This window comes from Carettochelys insculpta, chromosome 24 (assembly GCF_033958435.1).
Source record: "Carettochelys insculpta isolate YL-2023 chromosome 24, ASM3395843v1, whole genome shotgun sequence".
In the NCBI taxonomy this organism is placed as follows: Eukaryota; Metazoa; Chordata; order Testudines; family Carettochelyidae; genus Carettochelys; species Carettochelys insculpta.
In genome coordinates this window covers 1477773-1499394 of record NC_134160.1, presented here as the reverse complement: position 1 = coordinate 1499394, position 21622 = coordinate 1477773, and the positions used below count along the sequence as shown (strand labels likewise).

At 49.2% G+C, this 21622-nt stretch overlaps 1 protein-coding gene across 2 annotated transcripts; it reads right to left on the bottom strand.

The window, feature by feature from the left end:
• Nucleotides 1–581: 581 nt before the first annotated feature.
• On the bottom strand, nucleotides 582–21622 carry GNL2 (G protein nucleolar 2). Of its 2 annotated transcripts, none has more exons than XM_074976327.1 (16): nucleotides 21440–21622; nucleotides 18946–19030; nucleotides 17892–17986; nucleotides 15577–15716; nucleotides 12317–12501; nucleotides 11271–11337; nucleotides 9702–9860; nucleotides 9024–9137; nucleotides 8079–8207; nucleotides 7589–7693; nucleotides 6872–7030; nucleotides 6580–6687; nucleotides 4657–5075; nucleotides 2521–2600; nucleotides 1696–1787; nucleotides 582–763 (listed from the first exon to the last, which is right to left on the bottom strand). In XM_074976327.1, the coding sequence occupies exons 1-16, from the start codon at nucleotides 21501–21503 to the stop codon at nucleotides 614–616; spliced, it is 2151 nt and encodes a 716-aa protein (XP_074832428.1). In that variant the 5' UTR covers nucleotides 21504–21622; the 3' UTR covers nucleotides 582–613. The 2 variants fall into 2 exon arrangements, with proteins under 2 accessions (XP_074832428.1, XP_074832427.1); XM_074976326.1 differs by lacking the exon at nucleotides 21440–21622 and adding an exon at nucleotides 19129–19291.

Sequence of the window (21622 nt, the reverse complement as noted above, 5' to 3'; positions counted from 1 at the left end):
GAGCAAAAATAAGAATCCAGGGTTTATATAGTGCAGGGAGGGGAATGAGAAAAAGGCAGGCAAAAGAGTCACCTATCATTAATAGGACCCATGGAAGAAGTAAATTAATTTAAGTGGGATGGCTGCCATTCCTGCAAATATTGAAGGTGGGGAAACTGTCCTTGTATAAGATAACTGACATCTCTGTTGAGACCCAGATTAAACATGTCAAACTTACAAATGAATTCCCATTCAAATGCCTCCCTTTGTAATCCTCTGCTATATAAACCCTGGATTCTTATTTTTGCTCCAATCTGATGAAGTGGGTCTTACCCACGAAACCTCATTACCTAATAAATAAAATTGTTAGTCTTTATGTTGCTACAGGACTGCTTGGTTTTATTTTAGTGAAGCCTGGACTTGCATGAGCAGGGCTCTCTTAGGCAGAGCCACTGCAGGAATACCAGGGTCTCTGTGAATAAAAAGCATTAAAATGAATACATGAAGCAAGTGTAATGCCCTTTCCCACCAAACGAAGGCTCATGGTTGGGTTTTGAGCTTAGAACTGCATGTTGTACGTGAAGAAAAAAAACAAAGAGACACTGATTTATGATAAATTTAATAAAAGCCGCAGTTACTGCTTATGTTTAAATTTCTTATGCTTTGATCTCTGTCCCTCTGAGTCACTTTTCTTCTTGTTCCTGTTCTTATTTTTCACATTGTGAGTTTCATAGTATCGGACTCCAACTTTCTTGATGTGCTGCTGCCTTTCAGCTCTTCTCCTCTGCAAAGAAACAGACACAGTAAAACAAACACATTCCACAGAGCTCTTCTGTTTGCCTTTCATCCCATTCTTCACTTTCAAATGAAGTGATCAGAAAAATTATTCTCCTTGAGCTTTAAATAACTAAAATAAGATTCTGCATGTATTTTTCTTGCACAGATCTCAAAGCGCACAACAAGGACGAGTAAATGATTACCCAATTACACAGCAGAAAGAACAGTGGCTTGGAGATTTAACAGGCTTGTACACTTGCAGCAGAGCCTGCACCACATCCCTTAGCTCCCATTTTTATGCCCTATCCACTGCAGCAGGCTGCCTCTTACAGCAAGGCCCTGGAGTGAGAACAGATACATCAGTGATGTCTCTGAAGTAACCATTTGAGGCCTAGAACTGAATTAAGGGGGTCAATATCCAGGTTCCACCAGAAGGATGACCCTTTTTTAGACTTGACTGCAGCATCCAGGAATCAAGAGCTCTAGAAATTTTAGTTATGAAGGTGAGGGCTGATCATACAATGGAGCATCCATTTCCTCTTGCTTCCTGGGGGGCCTAATTCTGTGTCCCCCACCCCACCCCAGCACTCAGACTGCTGTACTACCATCAGTACGTATCACACACAGAAGCAGACTGAACCTTCAGGGAGAATTCACCTGTTCACCCCACTTCCTCTCACACACTTACGCAGGCACCTCATCCACTCCTAGGAAGCCTGGTCACCTGTGAGCACATCACTGCTGTTACTGTCTGTTGGCCAGAGGAAGGCCATGTTGATTGACCACTCTGCCAGTGCCCCAAGCAGAGGCACTGTGGCAACAGCCAATCCTGATAGAGCATCTCCTCCCAAGACCATCCCTACAGGTGAAGTAGCTGAAAGGAGCCAAAGCATCCACCCTCTTCCCTCTGTAGTTGGGATGAGAGGCAATAACACTTACTTCTTTGGATGTAAGCTTCTTACAAGGCTTTTTATCCTCCAGGGCATCCTCCTCCTCTTGTGCTTTCCTTTTCTTTCCCTTTTTTGGGCACCCTAAAAGTAGCATTTTAAAGTCAGAGACACCTTCCAGGACTGACCTCTGCTCGCCTAGGTCAGGGCAGCTGGCTACACATCAATCCTGCCTTCCAGCTCATGGAACAATGCCAGCATTGCAACAGCCACATTTGTAATAGAGATGGCCTATTTTGTCAGAGATATAGCTGACATTTGACATGATAAAAGCTATTAATGGACAGACTGTCACAGCAGCTGTGCAAGGTTCTATCCAATGAAACAACTCCACTGCACATCCATAAAATGTCAGGGTCAAAACCTCATCTGCTGGTTTGAAACACCGATTCCCACATCAAACCTCCTCAGCAGCAACTGCAGGGGAAACAGGATCTTGGAAGCCATCAGCTCAAGACTCACCAGGTTTCCCTGAGAAGACAGACTGCTGGGCCAGGACTATGGCCAAGTATAGGGAGTGCTATGCAAGTCATTCATTACAGCATTTAAGCCTGAAACACACCAGGCTTCTTACACCAGACCTTGGCCCTCATTCATGTAGCCACAAGAGGCAGACTGTTTTACGAGGCAGACAAAGCGGTGAGAGCCAAAACAAGAGTAACCTGCAGCACTGCAAGAAGCCCTCAAGTCAGATCAATTCCTCAGCAAGTTTTAAATAGTTGTAGGAAATGAAGAAACTGGCCCCAGATACGAGCAGTAAATGCCCCCTTGATGGAGATCCTGCACTAAGACCTGGAGTATCCCTAGACCCAGTTACCTCTGGCCTCTGGTTCTTTGGTTTCTTCAGACTTCTGCTCAGATGTTGCAAACACCTTTTCAGTGAGCCCTCTCGGGATTCTGCAACAGATAATACAGTGAGACACTCTCATGGAATTGTATTAGACCTATGCAGCATTAGGATACCTCCTTTTCTATAGTCCTCTACTGCCTATAAGAAAACTGTGCCACGGGGCTCAGCAAAAACCCATTTGTAAATTCACAGTCTGACTAACAATTCAGACAAATCTGCACAATGCCCAAACTGTGCACAAAGTCATATGGTTTTGCTGGGGAGTTCTCCTCAGCCCTCTAGGTAAGGCCCAGAAAGTCCATTATTGTCAGATAGTTTATCTACATGATCTCATCTGCATTCATGAAAATAGCAAAGAAAGTAGCATGCAAGAACAACAATTATTACAGGTCCAGAGAACATGGTATGTGAGGAAAGATTGAAAGCATCAGCTGTGTTTAAGCCAGAGAAAGAGAAAACTGAGGGGGACAACAGTTTTAAAGTACATAAAAGGTTATTATATGATGAGGCAGGTAAGAAATTGAAATTGTTCTCCTTAACAGACAAGTAAATTTTACTCGCTGCTGTATAAGCATATTAAGTTAGACTTTATGGAAAATTTCTTGTCAGGTAGTTAAACAAGGGAGCAAACTACTTAAGATGATTGTGAAATCCCTGTCAAGGTATTAAGAGCAGGTTACACAAAACATCTGCCAGGAATGGGCTAGATAAAACTTAGTCCTGCCTCAGTGCAGGGGACAGGACCACATGACCTACTGAGGTCCTTTGCAGTCCTACAAGTTCTATGATTTCATGAAGGGACTCCATTAGCAACTCAGGGAACTGTGTTAATTCTGCCATAGATCCTAGTACCCTAAACACCAGCAAAACCATAAGTTTCAACCATGATCAAGAAACAGATGCTCAAATAATTTTGTCTACATGGCTGGTCACCTTGTGCAGCGCAAGGAGAATGAAAACATCACCCCTAGTACCAGGGAGGGCATGGTATGGATCAAAAATGGTTTCTACTGCCCAATATATTCTAGTTAATCCAAGTTCAAAGAATTTTCTGGTTTTCTTACTGCACACCGCATTAGTTATTTTTATTTACACATTGAAATGGTGGCTACGTAAAGCAGCAGCCTCAGAGATTAACTTTGTGTTTACAAATAAAGAGTAAAACTACAGTGGGTGGTATACAGATATATGCAATTGAACACTGAACACTGACATGCTTGTGCAGTTTGGTTCAGTATTTTCTCAAGGAAACCATCACAATTCATTTCCATTTTCAATTATATGCATTGCAAAACAATTATTCAATCAATATATAATTTCAGTAATTTTCATTAGTATATTGTAATAATTTTATTTTTAATCAGTTTCCCAGTTTAAACTAGGTTGATACCAGTATTTATCAGAGCCCTGTCCTAAAAGCAGTTTTTCCAGTAAACTGCCATCCCTGCCTGGTCCTTAGTGCCTTTGATGAGCAAAATGGTGGTGAGAGATCTCCAGTCATCCATGCACACACAAGTCTGCCAAAACTGGGCCAGCAGTATTTACCAGCCAGGTCTCTGGGCTTCATGAGTGACCAGGTGATATATCAGCCTACCAACACTGGGCTTATGACATCAAAGATCAAGCAAGATCTCAGTGTTAACTGGTTCTAACTTAGCTACGGGAGTTCAATGATTCTAAGGGCCTTTGGCTAAGAAAAACCAAAATAAGGCAAACTCATTTTTTCAGAGACCCACCTCCCTCTAGAGACCTGAAGATGTGGGCATGAGGCAAACTCAGTGGTTCTAAAGATGCACCATTCCAGGCTAGCGAACAGCAGAATACTAACTCACGACAGCCCCACGGGCTGTTTCGTCAAAAATCTCAGAGCATTAGGGGTTTTAAGTTAACCAATATGCCTCATGTCAAGTTTAGTTAAAAGCAGGTGTTTGGTTTTGACAGATTATTCAATTAAAGTGGATGTACTGGACCACAGTAAAAACCCTAACATACAGACAAGCAGTTGAATGAAATGTGACCGAGTGAACCCAATAATAGAACTGAATTCAGCCTGGTCTTTTCTCCAGTTCAATTCTTTGCTCAGAAACGAATAAGATCTAATACCTTATTGCTGAAAATCTCTTGGCTTTGGCTTTGTCCAGAAATTTTTTGTATTTTGCAATTTTTTCCTCCAAAATTTTAATAACTGTCTTGGAGCCCTCCCTGGCACCTTCTCCATGAGAGGTGGAGTCATCCTCATCTAAGTTTTGCTGCTGCTCTTCTTCCTCCTCCTCCTCTTCCTCTCCTCCAGAAAGATCACTGTCCATCTTGTCAATATCTGAGATATCTACAGGAACTAGGTCTTCTTCCAAGAACTCAGCAGCCACATTAATCTTCCCAAAGTTCTGCCGGACGCAAGACATGAGTTGCTTCATTTCTGTCTCTGCTTTTTTCTCCCCATCCTCTACTGACTCTGTGTTTGAAGCGACAGGCTCATCACTGTCAGCTTGGCTTGGTGCTGCAGCTACTTTTAAAGATGAGAGCTATAAGCAAGAGAAAAAAGGTGAGACTTGCACCCTCAGCATTTCATCTACAGGCTAAATCTTAAACAGTCATTAACCCATAACATTCGTATATGCTTTGACCACCAGCATTCTGTACCACATTGTTCATACAACCACAGTCTCAGGTAGGGTAGGGAGAAGCTGGGACAGTAAATTGACTCAAACCATTAGTATAGTCAGATAATTTGCCTACAGAATGGACCCTCTTTCATTTGCATATCATAGCAGTTCACAATCTAAATTTCTCAAAAAAAAAAGCACCCTGAAAGAGTGCACATAATTCCAAAAACTCCATGCAGGGTCACAGGGCTAGGTGCTGGGACAGAGTTGGGACAGAGTATATATGCAATCCCTTAAAAACAGCTGGTGGAAAAGTTAGCCATGGTTGCTACCGAGTGGCAAAAGCTGGAAACAATCCAAGAGTCACTGCAATTCAAAAATGACTGAATAAGCAGTTCATAGGCTACACCTCAGCTAAGGGCTTCCAAGGAGCATATGAAACAAAGTTAACTTTCAAAGTTATGTGGGTTTCTCAGGAAGCCTCCAAGGCAAGGTGAATGCGCATGCAGCCCCTTAGGTTAGAAAAGGACTCAGCCTTTCAAAGCTTTATCCTAAGGGGCCAGTTGTTTGCAAATTACCTTTCCCAGATCAATGCCCCAAACCATATAAAAGCATGACTCACAAACCCAGAGAGTGCTTGGTCTGAGCTAACCTCTGTTATGAACTTGTGACCACAGAAAAACCCCTTAGTGGGGTCTGAAAAACTTGTTACCTGCCAGAGCCTTTGCTGGAGTTGGCATGATCTCTGGCAAGCTTCATAGCATGAGTATAGATTCTTTTATTGTTCTTTATGTATTTTCTCTTAAGAGTCTGTGTGGTGACCTAAGTTTGGTAAATAAGGCTGTTTATAGCTTCTGTGGAGGAAAGCAGAGCAGGCCTTCTAAGGCAGACAGACTGGCTGGGAATTGGCAGTGTAGGCAAGGGAACAATACAGCCTGGAAGTACCATACTCAGGAGGGAAAGATGCAGGTCCTCTGCTGAGAGAGACGATGGCCAGAAAGGAAGCCAGAGCTTAGAGCTGGTTGTTCCTGGAGGACCACACAGAGGGACGAGAGAGTCTGTTGTCCGAAATGGTTAGTGACTGTAAAACAAGTTCTAAACCTGTGCACAAGTTTCACGTAACAAATTTCCAATCATCTCTTTGGAAAAGAGAATTTATTGACACCCAAATTAAACACTAGTTAATGCTGTGAACATTACTGAATGTCCACACATTAGACAATGCAAACCATCTCAAATACCGCACCAGGATATTGCGACATTCCTGATACGTGTGTTCTCTCTCTTCAGTGAGCTCAAATGAGCATTACCTGAAACACTACGGGAAAGCCACCCTCAGCTGTGCTAGCGAAGCTACGAAGAAATGGCATGCAAAAGGGAAATGAGTAACCTCGTCTGCAGTGACAGCAATAGGTGTTCTTACCTGAGGACCTGGCTCTGCATTCGGTGGTTTAACAAAGAACGGTATGCGGCCCCTCTGCCAGTCATTGAGGACCATTTTGCTCACAGTCTGCATGTCAGGTTCTCCACCCTGGAACAGCACAGTAATGATTTGTATCTGCACTCAAGGACAAAGCCACCCCCTTCCCATCTCTGCAGAGGAGCTTGGAGAGTTGAATTCCCAATGCAGACCATGGAAACTGACTTAAACACTCCCCACTCACAGAGATTACACACGGCTGTGGAAATGCAGACAAGCTGTTAATCTGGCTCACCTTTAGCAGTCTTCCAGTCCTGAAGGCTAGTTTCTCAAGGAAATCCTCTGCATTTTTCCAGCTGTCAATTTTATACGTCTTGCTGATGTACTCTGGCTTTGCTCTTTCAAGCACTGCACTAATATGGTCTTCAGGGCTTTTTATTTTTTCCACCTGAACCTAAAAAATGAGGTGGAATCAGAGAGCTGGCCCCTGTGAACACCACTGTAGGGCACACAAAATTCAAGAGCTTGGCCGATCTGGGCAAGCACAACTGCAAACTGATTTCAGCCTCAAGACCTCTCCAAATTCCTCCTCCACCCTACGAGGGAACTCTTCTAGCTTGGTTTTTAAAAGGACAACACTCTGTAGAATTTCTGCAGTATTAAAGCATAAGAGACTCCCAAGCAATGTAGAGATTCTGAAAAAGGGTCAAAAACATGCCACAGACACATTACCCTCCCAAGAAACCCTGGTTCACTTCAAATGCATAACATTTCTTATAACCATATATCCCATGTGTGCCTACTGGTTTGGCTGTGCAAACTCTAAACCACCCTGGGGTTGGATCAAACTGCATGGTTGCTGACCACAGCCTCATCCCCATTCTGAAGCTTGCCATGTGTATAGATCGCAAGCTGTCCCTGGGACATAGGAAGTCGTTATTCAAATCTCATCAAACCAACTGCATCAACAGCAAGAAAACGGACCTTCCTCGTGTTCTCCGCAGACACTCACCACTCCTTTCAGCACAATGTCAGTTTCTGAGTCTTCTGACGGGTAAACTACACCTGGGCAGTCAATGAGGAAGATCCGCCGCATCAAGGTGATGTACTGCCAAACCTGCAAAAAAAACAAAAAAAACCCCACAATGCGCCACCTGCTTTACCCTCCTCCACAAGCAGCTCAAATTTGGCACTGCAAAGGTATGAAGCTTCCCTTAAAATGGCTCACTTGCTGTGTGCATGAGGGACTGAGACATACAACTAAGAGAGTAACCTGCCACTATCCAGCCCCAGGAAGCTGAGCACTATGTAGGATTCATAGGCTGGATCCCAGCACAAGACAGGTGTCCATCCAGACAGTAGGACTGGACCAATTCATGACAATATATGGCCCTGTATTTTTCCATAAATTCATACCCATGGTTTGCCCCAGAGATGTTTATATTCTGTGCCTAAGAACTGTTACCAGCCCAAAGACCAAGGCTCTTTCATGGCCAACCTACCTTTGTTTCACCTGCAATGGGAGCTACATTGCAGACCTTCTTGGATCGTAATGTATTGATCACTGAGCTCTTGCCAACATTCGGATAGCCAATGAAGCCCACGCTGATTTGTTTCTTGTCTGTGTGCAACTGTTGAGAAATTACACGTGTATGAATACTTTCCAGAAAACAGGTTGGTTGCTATTAAACTTCCAAACTGTGAATTCTCAGCAGTCCCTCTCTTCTTAGAAATGCACAGCCCACACAGGCCGGATTGCAAGGGACAGGGTCCCTCTAATAACAGAAATTTATCACAGTGAACAGGCCTTCAAAGAACCAATATCAAGCACCACAGGAAATATTCCATAACCCTTGTTTGAAGAGTAAGAAATGAACCACTTGCATTTTCAGCTGCTGTAAAAGTATTCATTGATGTTTTATGTTAAAAAGCACTCATGGTGAGAGCACATATAATATGGATCTGTTGGTGAGATACAGACACAGATGTGGCTTCACACGGAAATCAGTCCTCAAAGGAAAATATTCTTGTTGACTTGTCTCTCTCAGGAAGCAGAAAGCAGCAGAGAGATGGGATCTTCATAGTACCTGTTTGCAAGGTTTAAATGAACCCCACAAGTATACCTCTTCCCTTCTACGTGCTCATGTGTTCCCAACTAGTATTAAGAGAAGTTTATTGGGTGCCCTAGTGACACCCTCTGGCTAATAAGTATCTGGATCAAACAGTGCTGACTGGACAACATTTGAGGCTGTCTAGGTTCTACTGCATATTCCTCAATACTCCCAACAAACATGGAACACAATCCAATCACTCCTCAATGTTGGCCGCCTCACAGGTGGGGACAGCCACTGGCATGGACAGCTCATTGTCTAGGCTGCTGCAGAAATACAATTTCCACCCTGAAGCCAAGCAACTAAGAGAAAAAAAACCCAAAACGTCTTGCATACCTTTCCAAACTGCCGCAGCAGTTGTATGAAGGCTCCTTTGCCAAAGGGATTTGAGAGACTGGCGTGGAAAGCAAGTGTCGGATAATCCTGGGAGAGGACAGCAACCCAGCGTTTCTAGACAGAAAGCACACTGCTGAGTGAAGAGGCTTGTGTTACAGACGCAGAGATGCAACAGCCTTATTTGTGGTAAAGTGCAGTGACTTCAATTGTCGCAAGCCTGGGTTTCAAGCAACCACCTTAGGAAATTGCTAATTCCAAGACCTTTAAATTGTTTCTCAAACCCTACATGCTTTGACTTCCATTTTATCCATGCAAGACAGTTCTCCAAAAATGCTTAATTGTTCACTAAACCCAATTAGCTGATCAATATAAAAGCGACTAGCTCTTAAGAGAGCTAACATTTAACATACTTGAGTGATAAACAGTTGAACTGTTATTACAACCAGCTGAAGGAAGAAGAGTCTGCGAGTGGTGACTGTTGATCATCTAAGCAAAACTTGGAGGCATTTGCAGTATAACTGCTACTTTCATAGCCAGAAGTCCTAGAGGATCTCCCACTGCCCGGTTATATTGTGCCCTCTTTGATGACAACAGCATGAGGACTGGCACCTGCATGAGAGCACAGGCTATAAAAAACCCAAAGAAAATCCAAGGCACTGCAGGAAGGACAGCACTTACGGTGGCCCAAGTGGGGACAAGGTCACATTTGTTCAGGACGAAAATTAGATGTTTCCAGGATTTCTCCTTTTTGAGATACGATTCAACATGCGGAGAACGAGTCCCTATGGGATCTCTAGCATCAAGAACTTGAACAACAACATCAGACGAATCAATCACCTGAAAGAGAAGAAGAAATTTAGACCCTCAGGATGAAGGCTAATGCCATACTTTAAAGGGGAAATGGCCAGGCTAAAACCCTCTTAGATTTGCCCTTGCTCCACATGGGCCCTCACACTATCCCTTTGGTTAGTCAGACTATCAACCGAGGTATTTACTTTTCCCACTGAATCCATGGCAGTCAGTGAGGTTACTCTGGGTGTACACACTGCCACTGACTTTCTGTGTGCAAGGAAGATGCTGTGGCCATTTGGTTGGAAACACTCCACGGAAAGGCTCTAATCACCTTAGCAGACAGAATCAAAATGACTCTGCACAAAACTAGTAGACAGTCACTTTGGTTTTGTAAAGCTCAGACCTAACTACGGAGCATAGCCCACACAATCATGTTCCTTTACTGGCACCGGCTCCATCAATCGAGTTAAAGAGCAACCGTTTCAGAGAAGAGGCACCAGTGAAACTCTGAATAAAGTACAAACGCAGCTCCAGCATGCAAATTCCAAAATCACCGCTGCTATTTTATAGGTGATCATGATGCAAAAATGTTTTTGAATCAATATTAACACAAAAGCAGCAAGTGGAAACCTGCAGTCAATCAGGTAATTATCTAGAGCTGTAACCATATGGCTTGATTCAGGCCAAGTGAAGTTTTTTCACACATATTTCTTGCAATTTTGGCACCCATTTAATTGAAATCTGTTCAGGTTACCTTATCATTCTCAGCACCTTTACAAGGTCTCTAAGCTGTACAAGTTATAAGCTGTATTCAGAAACTTAGAGAAAGAACTGGACAAGCAACATCACAGTACTCTACCAATAACTCAGAGGAGGCATACCTGGTCCTGGCACAGCTCCTGCTTGGTTCTTTCCTATTCCTCTAACAGTCCAAGTGACTCAGAGGGAGCTGAAGGTCAGAGCTTTCCAGAGGAAGCTCTGCCCAAATGCTGAAAAGTAAACTCTTGAACAGACAGAGGAGAGACTGAAGGCAGAGAAATATCATGCCTGCCACCCTCCCTTCTAAGGGAAGCCATCACCTATCTTAAGGTTCCTGTGATTAACAACCATGGAAATGCCAGGACTGTGATTCAACCTTCACGTCACGCTCCTTGCCATGCTGGAGAAGTCAATAATCCAATCAGCAGAACAGGTCTGCTGATGAATTCTGGCCATCTGAGATATGTTGTACCTATGCAATGAAGATGGGAATGCCACTATGCTCAAGCTTTTAGCATCCAGCTCTATCAAAGGGTTTTCACAGAGCCATCCCAATTCACTGTTCTATGGAGTTGGTAGTTTGTGCAGGTATGTGCATGGCTGCATTGGGCTGAGTGATCAAAATTGCCTCTAGTGAACAAATCATGGGAATTCAATTGTATGAATGTCTCTCAGCTTCTACATGACAACACTTACTTTGTAAAGCTCACCCCAGATTCTTCTGGATTGTCCCTTCTTGTAGATCTCCTCTCGTGCTTCATCCCTAAGAAGTGAATTATCAAACGTGTCAGCAGCTGAAAGACCTTGAAGATATACTCTTTGACCTCATCTGCTCATGCAGGACATGAGGGCAAAGTGACAAATGCCTAGGCCTTAGACAGTCCTAATCAGCCTAGGAATATGAACAAAGAATACCTCCAGAGAGGTTCCAAAGAGATTACACTTCTATCCGCCTGTATTTGTGCACCTACTGGGCACCTGTTACTCTGAAGACACCCTGGGTTGATATTCAGACGTGTTAAATAAATTACCATTGAACGTAGAATGGTTACATGCACATGGAAGCAACTACTAGGTTAACTATTCAGGCAAAGCATTTTTTTCCCTCATGCCATCTAAGTCAAATAGTGACCACCATGGTCACCTTAAATCCACCGTGTCCAATATGCTCCCCATTCACAGCGGAGTATGGCAAAATGCAGCTCAGTGGCTCAGGAGTCGCATATGTGGGGTGCCCTTCTGGCCACTCCGCACACGTACCCTACCACATGGTGGGTCAAGTGCATGGCGGCGGCAGCTGCCCTCAATGTAGTTTCTCTGGCCCGGTGGCTGCAGTGCCAGCTGGGAGCTGGGTGACCCCTTCAGCCCCAGCGGCTTGGTGCAGCACCTGCAATCCTGCTGGCCCTAGATCCAGCAGTGGCGACTCTGGTGAGCCGGGTGGAATATACAGGGGTGAGGTGTGGGTGCTGGGCTCTGGGGGGTGGGGGAGAGGGCATTTATTTGGCAGGGGAGCCTGTGGCACATGTGCAAGGACGACAATCACATGTGGTGATCCTTGCTTTCTTACTGGACTCCACTACCTGAAATAGTCTAAGCTCCCCTTAACCTTTTCTAGTCTGCAGGCCCCACAAAAGGCGTGAAATACTAGGAGTATGGTCTACCTTTTCAAGAGTAAAGCTAACGTATCTGTTGCTCCTATGGAATGTAAATAATGACTGTAGCTAACTCCTCTGTGCTTTTACCTCACTCCAGTATCTTCTATCACCAGGTCTCGGTCCTTCCCCTGGTCATAGGTCCCTGCGGACGCCTCTGCATTCTCCAGCAAAGACTGCACATCACTTACAGAAAGATTTGGTCTTTTCCTTTGCGATTTGGGGCCAAAGGTCGTTTCAAAAGCTTCTGTGTCAAGAATGTGGACTTTGGAATTCTGAGGGAAGATCAGTTGGTAAAAACTAATGAAAACATGCTTTAACTCTGCCACGGCCCAAAATACACCACATGCTACAGTTGAGTTCAGTTCCACAGAGCCTCTCACAACAAGAATTGTATGCGTTTTCTGTAGGAGTCTTCAGTTTTCTTAACTCCCTTTGAGAAGTACAAGAAGAAATATTTAATACAAAGCAAAACAAACACAAATTGTGTTACACTTGCCAAAGAACAGTGTTTTAGTTCTTTTATCATAAACTTGAGTCAAATATGCTTAAGATTACATGATGAAAATTAAACTGTTATCTTTGATCAGTCCATTGTTTTTCTAACAAGTGTACAAATCTCGCCAAATTCACAGATTCTGACAACTATAATCATTCTCAGATTCATAGTTTTTATTTTAGACCAGCTACAAATGCCAACGTTTTCTTGGAAATGAATCTGCTTCATGGCTAAAAAGAATCACTCATGTCTAATGCGCACTTTTGTTTCAGATAACATTTCCCTTAATTTAGGTAACATTTTTTATTAAATGCACATGGACAGTCTTCTTATGAAAAGCTCTTGCAAGAGTCCAACATAATAGTTTGGATGGGATAAGAGAAACTCGGGCCTAAGTAAGACTTGATGTGCCTGAAAGAGGCACATGTTTTGACTCGGGGTCTGAGTTAGGTTCTATCACGCAATGGGAGGGAGCAGGGTGAGACCAGCATCCCCAAGACTCATTCTGTGGTTCACCTGTGCCACCACAAGCACTGGACCCAAAGACAGAACAGGACGCTGCTGCCACAGCCGTTCTACCCTGGCATAGTAACACAATCTACTTTTTCTGGCAAATCTTCTGTCAGAAGAGGTAAGTCCCGATGGATAACACAGACTCTCCTACTCATAAGTAGCTAACACACTTGGTCCATTTCATTCATATTCATTTGATAAGTCACCAGAAACCCTGATAAATACTGCCATGCAGGAGCCCACTCAAAGTACTGGTAGTGCCAGCACATCAGCTGCAACCACCAAGGATATTCAAGGGCAAACATGCACCTTAATGAGAACCCAGAGTCAGGCCTTGTCACGCAGAACACTGAACTCTACTCTCACCAGTCACCAGACCAAGACGCCCAACAATAAGACCATCTTTGCTTGCTCACAAGCACAAGTCCAAAGCCTCACTTAAACAAGAATCATGTTGGGCACTGAAAACCAGAATAAGAGGTACCACTTTCCTCTCAATAGCTGACCAAATGTAAGGCAATAAATATACCTTAATTTCTACTTTATGCTAGGAAGGAAGTTCTTTGAACTTGTTTGATTAGTGTGTCTGATTCATTAGTGCTTCCTTCTGCTAATAGGAACACTGCTCGTAACTACTCTACAAGGCACATGAACCATGTCCTACCAAATATCAGGCTATTTCGCAGTTAAATAGCAGGAATGTCATAGCACAGCCAGCTCCGGCAGACAGATATGTTAAAGAAATAATATTTAATCCAGAAAGCCCATGTGAGTGTTCACCCAGCATGTGTTACTTCCAGATCCACAGCAAGTTAAGCAATCAACTGAGTACAACCTTGATAAAATCCAAACCTTTCAAACCGAAACCAGTTAAGACACAGATTGTCCTAAAGTAGCTGGTTAAGCACTTGCTCCTGCTCAAGGAGCTGTTTAATAGGTGAAAAACAATGGACTTGTCTGATATGTCTAGTGGGGTGTCAGCCATCCTGGCTGAAAAAGGAGGTGAAAAGGACTTGGAGAAACCAGTACTTTATTAAACAAGAGGGCATCTTGTTAGTGAAGTCTGAGCTCTAGAATGTAGTAGATTAAATTAGATTAGAATATATTAGAATAAATTAGATTAGATTTCAAATATTTCTGCTGTCATTTGAATCTGTGTTCTGTTACATAAACTTAATATTTTGCTTTCTATATTTAAAAAAATCTAACTGTTGTGAGTTAAACAGAGCTGTGATCCAGTGTAACTGGTAAGCACAGGAGTACTGTTTCTTTGGGAGCAGAGAACTGGGAATTCTGAGTGTTCAGTAGAGCAGGGGCTAGGAACTCCAGAGAGACACCCAGAGGTGTCAAGAGTGAGCGTGTATCTATCATTAACCAGCAAAGAAATGGCGGAGCCATGCACAGGCCAAGAGGTTGTTGCCTGTGGGTGGTGGAGTCAGGGAGCTGACGCTGAAAGGCAGAGTCAAGGCTCCCTTGCACTAAGAACAGAAGGTAGTTAGGTGTTTCACAGGCCTAGGTATCCCCGAGAAGCAGCACATCCTGAGCTCAAAGTGTAGACATACAGTAAACCCTTGAGTCACAAGGGATGCAACCCCCATGTAACTCAAATTTTCACACAGGTTGAGGGGGATGGGGGAGAGGAGGCAGGAACCAGGCTGCAGCTTGGCTCCCAGCCCTCCACAGCTGGGACCCAGGAAACTGACCATCCCACCAGGGCTGGTCACTTTCCTGGCTGCCTCTCCCCACCTGTCCCAGTCACATGCAGCTGCCAGCCTGACAGGGTGCCACTGGGGGAAAGCAGGGAGAAGGCTTTTAGCCTGCCTAGCTGCCCCACAGCTGCAGGCAGCTAGACAGGCTGACAGCTGTAGCACAGCTTCAAGTTGTGCTTAGCTTGGATTAAAACGAGTTACACGCAACTTGAAGCTGCGTATTTCAAGGGTTTACTGTAATTTGAAGCACATCAACACTTCCTGCAGCACCCTGTATTCTCCCACCCAAATATTGACATGACAGGAAGATGCACTGCTTAGCTTATAAAACCATACCCCAAGCCAGCACACTGCTAGGAAACCTCACATCACTCAGTGATTCCTTCAGGCTGACACAATGGCACCTGGAGACATCCAAGAGAGCTACATCCATCCTTCTTCCGCCAGAGGAGAGCGACACAGAATGATGGAATCGAATCTGTCTCCAGAGTACGTCAGTAGCTCTGTACCAAACTGAACAGATACAACGTGGCTACTCAGAACACTCTAGAAAACAAACCTAGCAAGGAAGGCTCCTGCCCAGAACTATCTTAACAGATTTTTCGGGTGAGGAAATGAGTAACACTCACATGAGGTCTAATTCGATCATGGAGAAGGGACATAGGCAGCTTGCTTTGCTTCATGACCACTTTGTATGGATCCTTCATAACAGCCTCCATTTCCTCTTGGAATTTCTGCAGGGATGACTGCTTGATCACACGAGTATTTCCTAGTACAGAAACCATAAAAATTGCTCTTTCACACGTCCCCACAGTGGGCAAGAGGCACACACAAGCCAACCATCTGGTGCGCCAGTGTTCTTTCTGGAGCCAGAAATATCAGGGAGAAAGACAGAGGTTTCACTGGACTGAGATGGAGTCAGACTTAACCCTTGTCTTGCCCATGCCATCCTTTCCTTCCCACCACCGCGAGGGACTTAACAAAGCATCCCCTAGCAACACCATACCCAGTTATTTATTGGGCACACCCAAACAAGTGTCTGAAAGGGACTGGTAACAGAGAGAAAGCCGTGCTAGTCTATATACTATCAAAACAAAAAAGTAGTAAAGTAGCACTTTAAAGACTAACAAAATTATTCTGAAAGGGATTGATTATCGTTCATCGGCAGGGACCTACGTGCATCTGCAAAAACAATCTGCAGATACCCATGTCCCCGGATATCCACAGATTTACAGGGCTCTGTTCATGTGCCCACACCACACACTTTCCTCTGTAGCGTCTGGTGCTGGCCACTGTCGGAGACAGGACACTTGTCTTAATGGGCCTTGATTCTGATGCACTCTGTCAATTCCTATAACCCCCACGATCCTCCCTGGCCACCAACCCACCATTACAGATTGGTTTCAACAATCCCTGCCACTACGATTTAGAGCTGCTGCAGTTCTTCTGCTCAGGAGGAAGCTGCTGTGTAGTTGTGTTTATGCACTAACAATGAGGCGGCAATGTGTGGAGACGAGAGAAAGGGGCAAGCTTTGCATCACGCCAATCAGACGTGTCTAGTTGAGCAATCTTCTTAAATAATAACAATCAACTGAACTTCCCTGCTTCAGGGTACCTCCCTGACTAGAATCTAAAATAGCTATGAGCATCCAAGGCCAGTCAGGGGGCTGCATGAGTGGCCCTCCATCTTAGTGGGCAGCAAGATGCTCATGACCAAGACTGTCTCTGGGACAGAGTAATTTTGCTAACTGCACCTCCAAACCTAAAATTAGCAGGATGTACCAACTGAACCACAGCAGTACTCTGACCGGATGCAGAGAGAGCGCACGACTCTCACAGTCAATGCTGTGTGGAATCAGCATGCACCTCACTTCACGTGCCCTTGCTTTACAAGTGTATCACTTTAGTAATACCAACAGGAAAAAAACTATGTGGACAGAAACCAGCAGAATCTGGCAGCCCTGTGAGTGGGCAACAGTAAACAAAATCCTGATGGCCCACTACTGGTCTGCACCACAAGGGAAATAGTACCATGAATTTCTACTTTGTTTTTATGTTTTATATTTCAACTGAGTGCATGTATCCCTTCAGCAATATAAAAGTCAGGATCACAGAAGGACTCCTAGAGATCATTCAAGTTATGTGGCCGCGGGATAGCAGGGGATCCCAGTATGCAGATAGAATGCTGCACTCTTACAGTGGGTGAACAGTGACCATACACACAAGAGGAGAACATAAGAAAAAATGGGACATCAAAACAAATTCAGTGCCACTGGGGTTGCTCTTGACTTGACAGCTCAATGCAAAGACCAAGGCACAGATTTTTAAGGAATTTAGAAACCTTTTGAAATTTCATCAGGCAGCTATATCTGCATCTTCAGGCACCTACCACCTTTAAAATCTGCCCTAAGTATATAAATACTTAATACTAGCTTTTGCTGCAGCTTTTTCATAAATATATGAATGGGACAAAAACCAAGACAGTGGTATCACAAGAACTCTCCTGCACTTCATTCCATCTGTACAGTCAACTCAGTTTCTTAACCTTAGTAGGCAAATGTTGCAAAAGCCAACAGAGAAGCTTCCCCTACACACAGCAAGAACCTCTGTTCTACCAAGGTCAAGGAATGTGCTTCCCACACAGAAGGGAAAAGCTAGTTCTCTTTGCACTATAACAGTGGCCAAGATGTAGAAAAGCAATCAGTGATTTTGGAGGCCCAGTGTTGAACATCTGCTAGGGGCCACATTTTTAGAAAGAGCTAGAAGCCTACCCACTTAAGCACTTCCCACTGGACTCCCCAAAATCAACCACCACATTTGCAAACTTTTCACTAATGGATTTTTGTGTCCCAGGGAATAAGGATATACTATGTACACCATCTCCTTAGAATGCCCAAGTTACCAGTGGTTTAACTTTGTTGAGAAACGAGGCAGGAACACTCACCAAACCATTTAATATTTGGTTCCACCCTTGCCACTGTGCCTGGTGCCACCGTGGACTGGTACTGCAGAGGCCTAATCACTTTACCACGATTGTTTCTAAGAATGAAAAATGAGAGCTTCTGTAAGTACATGTGCGGTAGATCCACACAGCAAGTGTCAGAGTTCACTCTTCCCAATGTAATAAAAATACTGCTTGGTTTGCCTGAATAAAGAGCCTAAGCAAACAACTGTACACATAGTGGCACCTTTGCCAACAACAGTACTGTTTGGAAAGGCAGAATAACCTTTATAGCTGAGACAAGAGCAAAATTTAGGTGAATCAGCATATCCTCACCCAAACTGGAATTTGGCCAAGATGCCAGGGTCATTCTTGCAAACATGTCACAGGGCCCTCTGTGACCAGCACGTCAGTCTACCTTTGGGACCAGTCCTAAATCTGTTCAGTTTACTGGAGAAGGAATAAGACCTCAGGCTTTAAGCAGTAAGTTTTACCACACAAGACACATTTGGAGGGAGCCATTATATCTGGCAGTATATGCCAGTTCCAATGAAATGGGCACACAGAGATATTTGCTCTCTCAGTGAACCTTTGCTCCCATGTAAAATCTATTGATATAGGTAAACAGTTGGAAACAATAACCATCTGTTATCTCTTAATCAGATTAGGAGATATCTAGGTCACCCAGGTGATACACAAAAATATGAATTATCTAAGTGCTGCCAACCCCCACAACACTGAGCTTACATTGATGGGTTGGGAGCCCCCTGAGACCTGGTAGAGTGTCACACCTGCTGCACTGGTGCAGGAAAACAGCAGCCCTTCATGGCACAAGTCTATAGCTGAGGGTTTTAACTCACAGTTGCTACCAAGAGAGTTCTTACTCTGGACCCAAGTGCACAGGCAGGATGAAACTGCTAAACAACCCACTGTCCTGGTTCACCCTCAGCGGCCACCCATGACAAATGCTCTACTGGCCCTCAAGAGCCAAGAGACAGCCCAGTAGAGAGGGACCACTCCAGCCTGTGTCTAGGCCTGGACCAGCTGCCGGCCTCACCTGCGCTCCTTCTGCCGGTACATGTTCAGCCGCCGGATGGTCGCCCGGTCCCGCACATTGTGCCCACTGGCCCCCAGCACCCGATCTAGGGAAACAAGGCACAGTCAGCAGGGAGCTGAGGACCTCGTGGAGGGCACAGATAGGTCGCATCACTGCGCAGTGGGGAAGGGGAGAAAAAAGCACCACTGCAGGGATTGGTGGGGGACTCAACCCCAGGATGGGGAGGGAGAGATGAAGGACCAGGGCCCAGGAGGGAAGTGGCTGGTGGGGAGAGGCCCAAGGGGGGGTGCAGGGCCACAGCCCGGGAGGGACGAGTGAAGGACTGCAGCCCGGCAGGGAACGTGGCCGCTGGGGGGAGGCTCGGGGGGGGGGGGCGAGCAGGGCCGAGGGCCGGGGCCCGGGAGGGGGTTGGCGGGGGGCACAGGGCCGCGGCCCGGGAGGGAGGTGGCCGGGGGGGGGGGGGGCGCTCAGCCGGGGGGGGGGGGGCGCAGGGCCGGGGCCTGGGAGGGAGGTGGCCGGGGGGGGGGGGGCGCGCAGGGCCGGGGCCCGGGAGGGAGGTGGCCAGGGGGGGCGCTTAGCCGGGGGGGGGGCGCGCAGGGCCGGGGCGGGAGGTGGCCGGGGGGCAGCGCGCAGGGCCGGTCCCGGGAGGGAGGTGGCCGGGGGGCGGCGCTTAGCCCGGTGGGGGGTGCTCAGGGCCGGGGCCTGGGAGGGAGGTGGCCGGGGGGGGGGGGGCGCTCAGCCGGGGGGGGGCGCGCAGGGCCGGGGCGGGAGGTGGCCGGGGGGCAGCGCGCAGGGCCGGTCCCGGGAGGGAGGTGGCCGGGGGGCGGCGCTTAGCCCGGTGGGGGGTGCTCAGGGCCGGGGCCTGGGAGGGAGGTGGCCGGGGGGGGGGGGCGCTCAGCCGGGGGGGGGCGCGCAGGGCCGGGGCCCGGGAGGGAGGTGGCCGGGGGGCGGCGCTTGGCCGGGGGGGGGGGGGGGGCGCGCAGGGCCGGGCCCGGGAGGGAGGTGGCCGGGGGGCGGCGCTTAGCCCAGTGGGGTGCGCGCAGGGCCGGGGCCCGGGAGGGAGGTGGCCGGGGGGGGGGGGGGCGCTCAGCCGGGGGGGGGCGCGCAGGGCCGGGGCCCGGGAGGGAGGTGGCCGGGGGGCGGCGCTTGGCCGGGGGGGGGGGGGGGGCGCGCAGGGCCGGGCCCGGGAGGGAGGTGGCCGGGGGGGGGGCGCTCAGCCGGGGGGAGGCGCGCAGGGCCGGGGCCCGGGAGGGAGGTGGCCGGGGGGGGGGCGCGCAGGGCCGGGACCCGGGAGGGAGGTGGCCGGGGGGGGCGCTCAGCCGGGGGGGGGCGCGCAGGGCCGGGCCCGGGAGGGAGGTGGCCGGGGGGGGGCGCGCAGGGCCGGGACCCGGGAGGGAGGTGGCCGGGGGGGGGGCGCTCAGCCGGGGGGGGGCGCGCAGGGCCGGGCCCGGGAGGGAGGTGGCCGGGGGGGGGGCGCTCAGCCGGGGGGGGCGCGCAGGGCCGGGGCCCGGGAGGGAGGTGGCCGGGGGGGGGGCGCTCAGCCGGGGGGGGGGGCGCGCAGGGCCGGGGCCCGGGAGGGAGGTGGCCGGGGGGGGGGCGCTCAGCCGGGGGGGGCGCGCAGGGCCGGGGCCCGGGAGGGAGGTGGCCGGGGGGCGGCGCTTGGCCGGGGGGGGGGGGGGGGCGCGCAGGGCCGGGCCCGGGAGGGAGATGGCCGGGGGGCGGCGCTTAGCCCGGTGGGGTGCGCGCAGGGCCGGGGCCCGGGAGGGAGGTGGCCGGGGGGGGGGGGGCGCGCAGGGCCGGGGCCCGGGAGGGAGGTGGCCGGGGGGCGGCGCTCAGCCCGGGGGGGGGCGCGCAGGGCCGGGCCCGGGAGGGAGGTGGCCGGGGGGCGGCGCGCAGGGCCGGGGGGGGCGCGCAGGGCCGGGACCCGGGAGGGAGGTGGCCGGGGGGCGGCGCTCAGCCCGGGGGGGGGCGCGCAGGGCCGGGCCCGGGAGGGAGGTGGCCGGGGGGGGGGGCGCTCAGCCGGGGGGGGGCGCGCAGGGCCGGGGCCCGGGAGGGAGGTGGCCGGGGGGGGCGCTCAGCCGGGGGGGGGCGCGCAGGGCCGGGGCCCGGGAGGGAGGTGGCCGGGGGGGGGGCGCGCAGGGCCGGGACCCGGGAGGGAGGTGGCCGGGGGGGGGGCGCTCAGCCGGGGGGGGGCGCGCAGGGCCGGGCCCGGGAGGGAGGTGGCCGGGGGGCGGCGCTCAGCCCGGGGGGGGGCGCGCAGGGCCGGGGCCCGGGAGGGAGGTGGCCGGGGGGGGGCGCGCAGGGCCGGGACCCGGGAGGGAGGTGGCCGGGGGGGGCGCTCAGCCGGGGGGGGGCGCGCAGGGCCGGGACCCGGGAGGGAGGTGGCCGGGGGGGGGCGCTCAGCCGGGGGGGGGCGCGCAGGGCCGGGCCCGGGAGGGAGGTGGCCGGGGGGGGCGCTCAGCCCGGGGGGAGTGCGGCGGGCATGCGTCGGTACCGGGGTTGGTGCTGGCGCGGGACGGGTTGATGCTGCTCCGGCCCTTGTAACGGGGCTTCACCATCCTGAGGCCGGGGCGCTCTCGCGGGCTGAGCCCGAGGCGGGGACGGAGCCGGGGGGGAGCACCGAAGTGTCTCGAGCCGGCGACTCCACGCGCGCTGGCAAAGCCGGAAGGGACCAGAC